This window comes from Aspergillus costaricaensis, assembly GCF_003184835.1.
Source record: "Aspergillus costaricaensis CBS 115574 unplaced genomic scaffold BO79scaffold_25, whole genome shotgun sequence".
Taxonomy (NCBI): domain Eukaryota; kingdom Fungi; phylum Ascomycota; class Eurotiomycetes; order Eurotiales; family Aspergillaceae; genus Aspergillus; species Aspergillus costaricensis.
The window spans coordinates 116,482-129,260 of record NW_020291825.1 but is presented as its reverse complement, the minus strand read 5'-3'; the positions used below and the strand labels follow the sequence as shown (position 1 = coordinate 129,260).

The window sequence follows — 12,779 nt, the reverse complement described above, 5'->3', positions numbered from 1 at the left end:
ACCTGACGGCTACGTACAAGGACGATCAGGAAGATCAGGAAATTGGGGCAACGGTCATATCCTGAGGCATCTATTCACAGGTCATCTCTATCTTGAAACCACTACTCACTGAGTGCAGAGCCTCCACTCTTTGGCTGCTATATAGCAGTAGGATACCTATTCTTTCAGGTCCCGGTGTACGGAAATGTTAGAGCTAGATACGGCATTCTCAAACATTTTATGATCAGACATTAGTGAGTACTTCAAAGACTGCTTGCTATCATTCTAGTGCACAAATTTGTAGCATACGTAAGGAGGTAAGGCCTGAAATTGTACAGGCCTTCGGAACCTGGAACTGAGAAAATCCATAAAGGTCAAACTGCTGCAAACAATTGGATAGACAATCCAAAGTGCTTGTTGACTTTGTCCGTGAACGCTTTGCAATCATCACAAGGAGCTTTATTGACCAATATGGCTGCTTTTGATAATGTAGCCGGTAGCGGTGGTGCTTCAGCCATCCTGATCAGGTCTCGACGTCTCCATCGTCGCGTATCTAGGATCTCCAGTTTGCATTCTAGCTCCCGCAATAATCGCGCGCGAGGACTAGCGTTCATCCGGTTTAGTATCGCTTCAACAGCCCTGAGTTTTGCCTCCAGTTCCTGATACTCATCGTCTTTTCTGACGAGTTCTTCCGTTTTACACATGAGCTCGTACTTCAAGTCCCGCTTGCTTTTCCGGAGACGAGTCACTTCCCGTCCTCTCTCGCTGGTTGAATAGAACCTTTCAAACTCATCCTGTGTCCTATCATATTCCTCTCCTAGTTTCGGATCCGGCAGGAGATCGCGTGGAAGGAAAACATGGCGATCGATGAAATATGCTATCAATTGCTTTTCTGCGTGGCAGGCAATATCCTCATCATGGCCATAGGAAGGAAAATGATGACCCACTATTGTGGCAATGTAAAAGACATCATCTATCCACTGGCGACCCCTAACACTGAGGGTTTGCCCAGGAACTGTTGTCAATCGGCTTATAGCAGCAACAGACGCGAATTTTCCTCCTCTTTCTAGTCGCGCTACTATCTCCTCGAATTCAGATGGTATCAACTTCCTGGTTGACTTGGGCTCTCCCATACTGGAAGACGTGAAACTATAGGACCGAGACAATGATAAAGTGGGTGGTTCTCCAAAAGCGGTCTTTGACTTTCGTCTCTCTGCGCTAAGTAGGCGAACAATTTCCCGGCGATCGAGTGCCGCTCTGGGAGTGTCCTCAAAATAGTCATCAGTACGATCGTTTCTTTCCTCTCGAAGTTCGTCATGCTCCTGAGCAAAATAAACTGCCAGTCGATTTTTGACGTCCCGGATATTGGTATCCGCACCGTGTTGTAGGAGTACTTTGACATTGTTCACCCGCCCAAAGAGCGCTGCCTCCATTAGAGCGCTCCTTCCGCCGTTATCAACAGCATTCACATCTGCTCCGTGTTCGATGAGAAGCGACAGCATCTCTGGGATACTCTCAGCTGCTGCGCGGATGAGGGTTGTTTTACCGTTGAAGGGAAACCGCCCTCGAACAAACAACTGAACCTCACTAGATGTCTCCAAGTATTCTTGAACCGCTTTAGTGTGCCCAGCAATACAGTCGCAGATAGACTGGACAATCCGTTTCTGTTTAAATGGCTGGACGTCGCATCCTAGGTCAAGCGGGAAATCTCCTAAGTCGACGGTGACTAATTCTTTTGCATCTTCTGGGATATTCATAGTAATTTCCTCTTCGTCTGCTGCGGCGGTAGTAGCCTTAGCTAGATTAGCTGCCAGCTGATCAATATCGCCATCATCATCCTCATTATCACTATCATCCGCAACACAGATATTGACGTATCGACCGCGTTTCTTGTTGATTTCGTAGGCTACCTCACCTTTCTCATTCATGGGAAAGCAGCAGAAGTATGTCTCGCTTGTTTCGCAATGAGATTTTCTGAGATTGTTTGCCTGCCAATCCAACGAGTTGACCCGATGGCGATGATCTGCTTCGCAAAATGGACATCGTACGTGATAGCAGGCTGCGTTCCACCAGATCACTTCAGCTTTTGGGAAAGTTCTCTCCATTGTGGGAGTAAGCTATTTTGTCGCTAACCGAGTCGACGAAGGTGTTTGGAGAGATAGCCTGATGGCTCGCACGAGTAGGGATTGATTGGAGGGACCAAAGAATTTCTTGAGTGAAGATAGATCAATACATCTGTCGCGAATGTCACGGGAACCTTCTATGTCAAGGATGCTCTAAAGGTATTTGAGCGGGGAAAGAGCGATTTCTCGTGACCAGAAAATTCAATACATCATCCCTGCGTGATTCTGTAAGATACTATATCACAATACGGTACATAAACCCAGACAAAGTAATCCTGGATAAAATTGAACTCTTCACTTGCCCAGACATCGAAGTTGTGCCGAACTCTTGTCCCTTCCGATAGTCAGGTTGAGTCCTATTGATAGCGTAGGGGCTGTCTTCATCAACAAGAAGGTCGATTCCAAACACATCGATGATGTAATAAAGATAAATGATGAGTTGAGTGCGGCTCTGTTGTGTCCACTTTGCTGATCTTGTGAGGCAACTCTTAGTCTCAGGTTCAATCAGAGTTCCTCGAGTGACCCTTAGGCAACCGCCCGTTCACAAGAAGACAACCCTTCGAAAATGATGTGTCATACTTCGGATTTCGTGTCTGGCATGAGCGGATGACTATCTCCACAATAAAAATTCCGACATATGAGATCCACGATACGCCTAACACACGACATCGGGTCCGGAGACAAATGCCGGGACTTGCCTAACAACTGGGAACGAGAAAGTCCAACAATAGGAGCTACTAATTGATGGAGGTTTCTCGATGACAATGATATAAGGAAGGAGAAGAGTACGTTTGGTTAGAAGAGGAATTGGTTCATCCTCATGCTCTCGCACGTTATCCAAGAATCGTTTAGTTTGTGGTGACTTGCTACGATCGCAAGGCAGCGAATCTGTCGCAGCTCTTCATACCGGGGTCGAAGATAGATGCTTGTGGGCGTCCCCTTGTAGAATTTTCAATGATTGGAATGAAGGCAAAGAAGCCACCGACAGGTGAGCAGAATCATCAGCTAATGCTCAATTTTCCTCGGTGTGGACAATAACTTGCCGAGACTGAGGCATTAGCATGCTCAGAGGTCAGCCAGGTACACGAATAAATGTCTATCAGACGCTGCAACTGATAAGTCCCCAGGTGACAAAGAGGTATCTCCCACTTTCACCAAAGGCTGGTCTGGAAATCGCGACTTCGAGAGTGGGGTCTATACGAGATACTGGACTGATGGGAGATGAGACCCGTGGGGAACCAGCAGGCCATGCAGCCAATTGATTGTCTCAAACCTGGCACCGGTGATTGCAAATATCCCTCATCAAGATAGATACTGTGCCCAGACCAAGCACAGGATGTTGTTGAGGCCTTGGGAGCTCCTCTCCGGAAGACGTCTTATCCGGCCTGCGAATCACAACATCACAACAGTTGACGGGGTCCAAGCCCAGTAACTTCCCCCGCCTTTTCCCCACAAACTCCCAATCTCCGCGTCTCCACAAAAACACGTTGGAAAAGCTGGGGAGAGGTCATGCACGGTGGGTAGTCCGAACTATCTGATTGACCATCTAAGTGATTAGGCACTGCTGGAATTTCATGTGCGCAGCCAGAGAAAGGTACCTCTCCAAGTAATGTGAATTAGGACACCCCCCCGACAATAAGGGTGCTATGACCTCGGTCCTTCATTTCCGCTGTGGGGAGCTTCACAAACACCACTACGCTCTCCTTAGCAGCTAGCTTGGAGCCAATGGTTGAGCTTCCGCCGAAAGCTTCGCATCACTCGAGAGCGGATGACGCGGGCGGGTGGCAGCATACGACATGATAGTTGGCCAGCGCGCATCTTATCATGCCTTGAACAGAGCTCCCGAGAAAGCTTGTTCGGCCGATTTTTGCTTCATATGGGTACCAAATCAACAAACACCGGTACAGAGATCGCTGGACAGAAATTTTTCTGTAAGAGATGATGGGGTGGTCGAAACCGAACATAAACCGCAGGGGAAAGTTCCCTGCTCGGTCATGTACTCCCTTTGTGGACATGTACTCCGGCAATCCCCCGCAGCAATGTGGAAATGTGCGGAGATCGAGTCTGCCGGGCATCGGCACTCAAGAGGACCGGTCGACTCACATAACCACAACGGTATCATGGAAGATGATCCCCATAAGTTCCCCACAAACTCAATTAATTCAACGGCACATCCGGATGACCGATGACGACGTTTTGTTTGCAACCCCCGTGGCAGGAAGACTGCCCGACTATTAGGTGTCGGGATCTGCGATATAAAACACGGGACGCATGTGTCTTTCTGTGGGTCATTCAGACAGACCCAGTCCTCATTTTTCTTTTCAATTCTCGCTGGCAGATTCTGGCTACTGTTGACAGGATGCGCTCATCCGCTTGGGCTTCCATAGCCACCACCGCCCTTGCGGCATTGGCAAATGCTGCAACTCCTTCCACGTTGGCGGAGCTTTGCACTGATTCCATCGTGAAGGCAGCTCTACCACCCTCTGAATTCATCCAAGGCATAACAATTGACTCGGACTCTGTGACGACCGAAGTCGTAACGAACAGCAGTTTCTCCAGCGACTTTTACCCAAGCGCCACGATTGACTATTGCAACGTCACATTCGCCTACTCCCACGATGGCATTGACGGTGACCAAGTTCTTTTGGAAATCTGGCTCCCCGCACCCACAGATTTCAAAAACCGCTGGCTCTCCACTGGCGGAGGTGGTTATGCCATCAACTCCGGAGACCAATCGTTGCCAGGTGGTGTCATGTATGGGGCCGCGTCAGGTATGACAGATGGCGGTTTTGGAGGATTCTCAAACAATGCGGACACGGCTATGCTGTTGGCGAATGGTACACTCAACTACGAGACGCTTTACATGTTTGCATACAAGGCGCATCGGGAGCTTAGCTTGCTTGGAAAGGCCCTGACCCGCAATGTTTACGGGATGAGCGACAGCGATAAGCTGTATGCGTACTATCAAGGCTGCTCTGAAGGAGGCCGCGAAGGTTGGAGTCAAGTGCAGCGATTCGGCGATGAATGGGATGGAGCCATCATTGGCGCTCCAGCATTCCGCTGGTCTTTCCAACAGACGCAACATCTGTATTCCAACGTCGTCGAGAAGACACTGTATTACTACCCACCCCCTTGTGAGCTGGACAAGATCGTCAACGAGACCATCGCTGCCTGTGATGCCATGGACGGAAAGGCAGATTGGGTAGTTGCACGGACCGATCTCTGCTTGCTCGACTTTGACATTAGTACAATCGAGGGTAAGCCCTACTCGTGCGCTGCATCGAGGGGCACCCCTGCACAGAATGGCACGGTCTCCGCCAAGGGTATCGAAGTCGCGAAAACCATCATCAATGGATTGCATGACTCCCAGGGTCGCCGTGTCTACTTTTCCTACCAGCCGACAGCCGCCTTCGATGACGCCGAGACGCAGTACAACTCCACAACAGGCCAATGGGGGCTGGATATCGATCAGCTCGGAGGCGAATACGTTGCTCTCCTGGTAGACAAGAATGGCACTACACTGGACAGTCTGGATGGAATTACCTATGACACTCTCAAGGACTGGATGATCTCCGGCTTGCAGGAATACTACAGCACCTTGCAGACCACATGGCCGGACCTCACGCCCTTCCACAATGCTGGAGGTAAAGTCATCCATTACCATGGTGATGCCGACTTCAGTATTCCCACCGCCGCATCCATCCGGTATTGGGAATCAGTACGCAGCATTATGTACCCTAATCAGGACTATAACTCCAGTGCCGAGGCGCTCAACGAGTGGTACCGTTTATACACCGTCCCAGGAGCGGGTCATTGTGCGACTAATGATGCTATGCCCAACGGCCCCTTCCCACAGACTAACATGGCTGTGATGATCGACTGGGTGGAGAATGGAGTAGTGCCTACAACGCTTAATGCGACCGTGCTCCAGGGAGAGAATGAAGGACAGAACCAGCAGCTCTGTGCTTGGCCACTGCGACCCTTGTGGACCAACAATGGCACCACCATGGAGTGCGTGTATAACCAGCGTTCAATTGACAGCTGGCATTATGACTTGGATGCGGTTCCCATGCCTGTGTACTAGGGGCTGTCTATTCGACTGGGGCCAACTTTATTTGTACATAAGATCGTTTGTCAATATAGCTGGATTCAGTGGAGGCTACTTTTCGTTTCCCAAATACATATCTGAAGGCTTGATCCTTTCTTCTCTCTTTGTTTCATTCGTCAAAGTCCGGGGTATGTAAACAGTGTAGCCAACAACCTTTGGCCGGGACTCCAACTACTTTCTACCTGCGAAAAGAAACAGTTTCCCCTCGGGACGTATAAGTGTTGACTACTTACCATCCCCATTTTCATCCTCATATCCAAAAGCAACACAAATCACAACCGGCTCATGCTAAATCACAAAGCCGAGGACTATACATAGTATGCTGAAGAAAAGGAGATCATATAAAGTCATTGGTAGTATGAAATATATGGAAAATGGAAATACGGGTCACCCCCCATCCAATAGTGATCCATCAACTTGAACCCCCCAGGTACTGCCCTTTGGAACATCCCACTCGGATCATACTTCCGACTAACCTCCTGAAGCCGTTGCTTATTTCGAGGCCCGTAAGATCCAATGGGATCTTGAAAGTCAGATGAATAGTTCATCAGTTTGAAACGAGACCCCGTCCCACGCGAAACAGCCTCGTCCTCAATTCTCCCTAGCAACAACTTCATCGAATCCAGTACCACTCCATCTTGCTCCTTATTATCCCAATACGCCAGCAACAATATCCCTATCAACGGCCCATCCGCCCGATGCAACCCCAAGACATTCCCGCCCAATTCCTTCGACTTTCTCATCAACGACACGGGATACGGCTGGAACGACATCGACAGCCGCAGTCCCTTCGTGAACCTCACCGGATCCACTACCTCAAAGAACTCACGAAATATCTTCAACAGTGTGTCCTCATCTGCCTTCACTGTCGTGTTCATATACGCACACCTTGTCTGCCTCCGATCCCTCTTCTTCACATTCGGTTTCTGACTCCAACTCTCCATCTCCACACCAGGACCCGGACTCTGACGCTGCTGCACAGACGCCACAGCCTCCGGAACCGACACCATCCCCACGTTCCGCAACTCTTGCACCTCATACGACATTCCCATGAACGGTCGGAGGGCTTTTGGAACCGCCCTTGCACGAGTATAGTACAACTTATTCTCACACAAGTACCCCCATTCACGTTGATACACAATGGTCGCTCGCAGATACATATCGCTCACATGCTGCGACGTTTGTAGGACCTTCATCAGCGCTTTGATCTGAAGTGGGAACCCGCAGCACTCATACCAGAGGCTTCCTCCAGATAAAGAGCCCTGAGGAAATGTCCGCATATCATACCGAGTGACGATTCCAAAGTTGTTGCCTCCGCCGCGCAGAGCCTCCCAGAGATCGGAATTTGTTCTCGAATTGGCATTCACAATTGTCCCATTGGCGAGCACAACCTGAAAATTGACGACATTGTCGCAGACGAAGCCTTCGCGGGATGAGAAGAGGGATAAACCACCTGGTTGGAGTTAGTCGCTATCATCATTCATGACGGGAAAAAAAAGAGAGAGAACATACCGCCTAACGCAACACCCCCAATCCCACTTTCCGTCGAAAGCGGCCCCGCAACCGCTAACCCATGGCCCGCTAGGAAATCATATACATTTCCCCAACGCTCCCCGGCCTTGATCCTTACAATTCCTTCCCGGAGCTCAATCCCCTGGAGCAGTTTCAGATCGACCGTGATCCCATTATCGAGATTCGCACATGCATGTGTCGTCTGTTGACCGCCACTCCGGACAGCGAACCTGATTTCCTCTCGATCAGTGAAAGGCTTGACGATGCTCAGAAAGCGCGACACGTCTGTTGTGTTTCGCGGACAGAAGATGCATCCTGGTTCAAATTCGCTTTCTGTGGCTGAGCTGTGGGAGTCGTTGAGGTTCTCGTAGGCAGATTGGCCGGGGGCGAGGACGAACCTTTCGGAGAATATATCCTTTAGGGCTGATTTCAAGAGAAACACCGTCATTTTTGCTGTCTTTGGTTGATTGGATTGGATGATAGGGTTGTTAGATCGGGAAGGGTGGGCGCTAATGGTCTAATGCATCGTTTTGCTGCTGTGTAACATCCATTTCTGGGAGTTGAAAGGGACTGTGGCTGGCTATATATTCAGCTACCAGTTTGAGGGGCGATCTTGCGTATACTACAGAGGGAAGAAGCCTTGACTTGTTAGGGTGTCCCCTATTGTTGGTGAAACTTGACCTCATGAAATGAACTAAATAGTGATCAGATGGCCAAGTACACCTCAGAGCGTATATCTCGTGTTGTACGCAGCCCATGCTGTCGAGTATCTTTTGGGAACGGCCCGATTGCAAGACAAAGACGCGGCCGTCAAGGTCTAATATATTACCCAATATAGAAAGCATAGCTATGTCAGATGACTCATTTGACTTACAATGGGCGCTGTACTTTGGAATCTTTATATAATTATTCCTTTATCACCTCTAGTTCTAACGCTAATTCCCGCCCCTTGCTTTGCCCTGCGGGTTCAACGGGTCTATCCGTCCCTCACCATTTATTGTGCGCTTTGTTGCCAGATTGAGCCCAAACCTTGAAAAGGTATTACTTCATTCGACAATGTAGCAAGGAGTTAGAAAGAACATCAGCCACCATGTCTTTGATTAGGGTGAGAACATCAGCCACCATGTCTTTGATTAGGGTGATAGTTCCCGAGCCAGCGATGAGGACAGCGGTTCGATTACTATCTTGGCGGGAATCCAGGTAGTACTGCGGAACATATAAGCCCAACCCAACATGATACGGGGATTGTGAAAATTATCGTGACCAGATTCTAATATCAGTCACAATATTGATGTTGTAGGGTCCATATCTGTGTAGAATAGCCGATAGACTTGAAGTCGTCTACCCACGGTTACGTACTTGATCCAATCGTCCTTTGAAATAAATGTCAGGGGAGAAGGATGAATATATGAGCCATAGAATTAAGAAGTCGAAGTCGATTAGATGTCTCAACCGGTATTCTATATTATTTATTGACCCCGAATGACCCCGAATGCCCCCCGTTCATAAAGTCATATGAGTTATCAAGAAAAAAGGATTGGCCTGGTTAGTCGCTTGCTCGGGCCTTCTCCCAGTACACACATTTGCTTGTACATCGAGCAAGATCGGATAAGCAGTATTTACTGTCCGCTCTACAATAGTCCGAGCGAGGGCGACGGATATTAAATTGACGTTCCGGCAGTACTGTTGCAGGTTTAAACCTGCCAAAATAACCATGTAGTCATGATGAGGACCATATACTTGTCCCGGTTCTCGTTTCTTTCCATGTGGTCGAGCCCCGAGTAAAGAATCATACAGTCGAAATCTGCATCTAAGGGTCGTGTACACATAAAGTTTCTCAGCTGTAGTGAGCGGAAGGTAAAAGTCTTGTCGACGCCAGCAATTAACCGCGAGGTAGGGTTTCGCAAGCAGTACGTTTCCCCAATGGCGTTAATGTTGTCCAACCAATCCGATAGGCGGGCATTACAGCACAGCAGAGTTAGATATATTGTATGTCTGTTCGTGCTGGAGGCTAGATCTGTGTGAGATGGTTTCTTGAGGATAGCGATAACTCCATTTGGAAACAAGCACCCGATCAATGAGGAAGAATGAGCATATGTGCCCAATTGAAAACTCCCCAGCGCTTCTGAGCCACCGGGTACTCTGTCGCTTGTTAGGAATATTCAATGTAAGCTTCCCTCTCAACTGCATTTTCTTCTTCCGAAGGATATAATAACACGTTATGGCGTTGTGCAAAGCGTGCCGCGGAGCCAAGTTGTGATACAGATTATTGATGTTTCTGTATTTGCTCAGTATGTATATATGATGCAAACATTTGCCCAGGCGTATACCTCGGTAGGTATATCTATGATGCGGTCGGGCACGGCCAAGGCCATGGTCCTGCAGATCATAAGACGCTTTGGCAGGTGTCGCAAGAGGGTTGCACTCTGAGTAGAATAAACAGTCTGTGGCAGGATCGAGTGACAGATGAAGTCGATTGGGAGGCGAAGTTGCTCGACGTTGACATGCATTAGCTATAAACACTGAAGATGTTTTTTCTTATGCAGTAGTTCTTGAGGGTTTCCTCTATATTGACTTGCTGTGTCAACAAATGTTTCTATGAGACCACAGAATGGTGAGGTGTGTAGTTGTTGTCTGGCTCGTTTATTTGTATCATCGAAGTTAACGATCAAGCCCGTTATATCTATATTTATCCTTTTTGTGACTGGAGTAGAAGTAGACAAAGTTATTCTCTTAGGGCTGGGTATATGTAGGCATGCAATACCATTGCCAGTCTGCGTTGGCAAACAGACATCTTCCATTGGTCCGGTACGTTTTCCTGTGTATAATGGGCTCTAGTCATCCCATGTAGGCTAAGAAGTCAATGTCAAGATAAATACTATTAAAGAAGAGAGAACGCGCATAGGTAAGGAAGATGGGGCCGGAAGGCCATTTATATAATTCTTCGTCCTCCAGAAGGTGCTTTTCACTTGAAAGAATCAATTCCCTTGTTACCTTAAATACTATCTCGTTCACCACTTCAAAGTCTCTGCGAAGCCCGGAGGGAGGGGAATCACCCTACGGCGTTGACTGGTATGCAATGGTGAATCTTGAAACTGATGAATAGTTGACGTGAAACCGGCAGTGTATTGACTTCTACAATAAAGCTCAGTGGATGATAATAAGCCTTCTCTTCACCTTGGGGCCATTAGCTCTTCTACGTGGGAACATAGGTTTGAGCCTGAAAGTGACATATATTGCTGCCTGAGGCACCTACGAACTCGCGCCCGAAAGGGGTCAGTAAGCTGGGGAATCACCAGACATGCATTCTCTACGAAACACTGATTTGACGCTAGCTTGGGAACTGTGTTTGCCCGATGGCAGCTGATCACCATAGTCGGGTCTGTTGATACAAGTGTCATTGGCTCATTGGGCGTCTTGCTGCATCGGCCTGTCGTGACAGGTTGCCTTACAGATGGGTTCGGGCCGGCGATAGTTACTCGCGGTGTTTCCTCTATTTCCTTGCGAACCTGGGCTAACAGTCTGTTGATAGTTGTATTGTCCCTCTCATATGGGTTGTCAAGACCAGTCCCTGCAGATTGTAACACAATAAGCAACGATGGGGGGCCTGATTTGAATAAGCATGAACCCTGCATAAGGGTGCTCGCAGTTGCACATGGTAGCATGTAAGCACCACTTTCATTGGCTCTTTGAGGTTTGTCAATAATACTACGCTTATAGGGCTGGAATCGCTGACTGCAGGGACTAGACAGGCGCCTGACTTTGGTGCGTGAGGCTGTAGTGACTGCTGAGTGGGAGCACTGTCATGGTCACCAGCTTGAGATTTCATTTGAAAGATGTTTTCGAACATGATAAATCTGGAAGGGAATGGTTGTATACCAATTAATTAAGCCATCTGCCCACATAGTGTTGAACCAACAAACATGGGAGCTTCTCTCCATTATGCGTTTGAATACATTCAATGTCTTACTAGGTTACACTACGAAAAGAAATTATGCTCGTATTTCGAGTGGACCCTGCATGATGGTCTGATGGGGTAACAATGTTCCCCTGTCCAAACACATCTAATAGGCGCTTAGGAAGAGTGTCAGGCGTCCAACTAGGCGTGCTACAATGTATCGATTGACCCTTCTGTTTCAGTTACTTTATCAATATGGAAACATACGGATTGGTGAGAACTGAAGTCGAAGAGCTTTGGTGTATAAGAATGAGGACGAATCCCTCCCTAACCTGAGTCTTCATCCCATTCTTCATCGAACAGTATCTCGCTCCAGCTTTGATCATACTTCCACAAGGCCCATACATCACCGTCATCATGGTCAAGACCGCCCTTCTCCCTCTCGCTCTCCTTGCTGCACTGGCTCCTTTTGCCGCCGCAAGGAACTGCAAGACTGGGCTTAACTATTGTGGATGGAACCTCCTTAACATTGGTATGTGAACTTGCCTCCCCCACCCAGCCGTCACGTCCCTAATAAGTTCCTCTTGATAGGCAAGTACGGGGCCCAGGTCAATGGCGCCCTCGATGCTGCCCACCAGCCCACCGACGATGCCCATATTCGTGAATCCCTCTTCCACTGCAACGGTGGCGATAATGGCGACATCTCTTTTATCACATACTGCGGTGGCGGCTGCAAGGATGGCGGCAAGGACCGCAGCGACTACTGCTAGAGATTTCGCTGTGGATAGGTACCTGACTCCTAACTGGTGGTGCGATATGGATGCGGGCATTGTACTTTATCTCCATCATCATCGTATTCAACATACGGTATAGTGGAGTCTTAGTCTCTAAAAAGAAAATGCAACTTTGGGGGGTTGAGCTTGGTTGCTTCCTAACATAATTAAAATATACCATGCATGATAGGAAGAAATTCACAGGTCCCCATATCACAAAGGAAACAGCGTTCATTGGAGAAGTCGATGTATCTCAACTGGGACAATCATGGGATTTCCATCACGGGAAATGTTATGGTCGGGATACGCAATGTAAGTCGGTCAGCAGCATGATACAATGGATAGTAAATTGTGTTCTTCAATTTTGAGCTCAATCACATTCTTTC

General features: G+C 48.3%; 6 protein-coding genes across 6 annotated transcripts; 2 read left to right on the top strand and 4 right to left on the bottom strand.

Annotated features, from left to right (window-relative positions):
* Positions 1 to 353: 353 nt before the first annotated feature.
* Positions 354 to 2,084, bottom strand: BO79DRAFT_270530 (ankyrin repeat domain-containing protein; the record flags this gene model as incomplete). The annotated part of the gene is made up of 1 exon (XM_025687288.1): positions 354 to 2,084. The coding sequence occupies one exon, from the start codon at positions 2,082 to 2,084 to the stop codon at positions 354 to 356; it is 1,731 nt and encodes a 576-aa protein (XP_025537279.1).
* A 1,285-nt stretch (positions 2,085 to 3,369) lies between these two features.
* BO79DRAFT_230498 (uncharacterized protein) lies at positions 3,370 to 4,177 on the bottom strand (the record flags this gene model as incomplete). Its single annotated transcript, XM_025684101.1, has 3 exons — positions 3,370 to 3,566; positions 3,754 to 3,817; positions 3,938 to 4,177. 3 exons carry the CDS (start codon positions 4,175 to 4,177, stop codon positions 3,370 to 3,372), a joined length of 501 nt encoding a protein of 166 aa, XP_025537278.1.
* Positions 4,178 to 4,442: 265 nt separating this feature from the next.
* Positions 4,443 to 6,186, top strand: BO79DRAFT_270528 (putative tannase; the record flags this gene model as incomplete). The annotated part of the gene is made up of 1 exon (XM_025687287.1): positions 4,443 to 6,186. The coding sequence occupies exon 1, from the start codon at positions 4,462 to 4,464 to the stop codon at positions 6,184 to 6,186; it is 1,725 nt and encodes a 574-aa protein (XP_025537277.1). The 5' UTR covers positions 4,443 to 4,461.
* A 371-nt stretch (positions 6,187 to 6,557) lies between these two features.
* Positions 6,558 to 8,170, bottom strand: BO79DRAFT_153286 (FAD-binding oxidoreductase; the record flags this gene model as incomplete). The annotated part of the gene is made up of 2 exons (XM_025678712.1): positions 6,558 to 7,663; positions 7,723 to 8,170. The coding sequence occupies 2 exons, from the start codon at positions 8,168 to 8,170 to the stop codon at positions 6,558 to 6,560; spliced, it is 1,554 nt and encodes a 517-aa protein (XP_025537276.1).
* A 2,817-nt stretch (positions 8,171 to 10,987) lies between these two features.
* Positions 10,988 to 11,404, bottom strand: BO79DRAFT_270525 (uncharacterized protein; the record flags this gene model as incomplete). The annotated part of the gene is made up of 1 exon (XM_025687286.1): positions 10,988 to 11,404. A coding segment is annotated over exon 1 (400 nt), but the record flags the coding sequence as incomplete, so codon positions are not given.
* A 573-nt stretch (positions 11,405 to 11,977) lies between these two features.
* Positions 11,978 to 12,443, top strand: BO79DRAFT_199004 (uncharacterized protein). Its single transcript, XM_025681390.1, has 2 exons — positions 11,978 to 12,152; positions 12,212 to 12,443. Exons 1-2 carry the CDS (start codon positions 12,038 to 12,040, stop codon positions 12,388 to 12,390), a joined length of 294 nt encoding a protein of 97 aa, XP_025537274.1. The 5' UTR covers positions 11,978 to 12,037; the 3' UTR covers positions 12,391 to 12,443.
* The last annotated feature ends 336 nt before the right edge of the window (positions 12,444 to 12,779 follow it).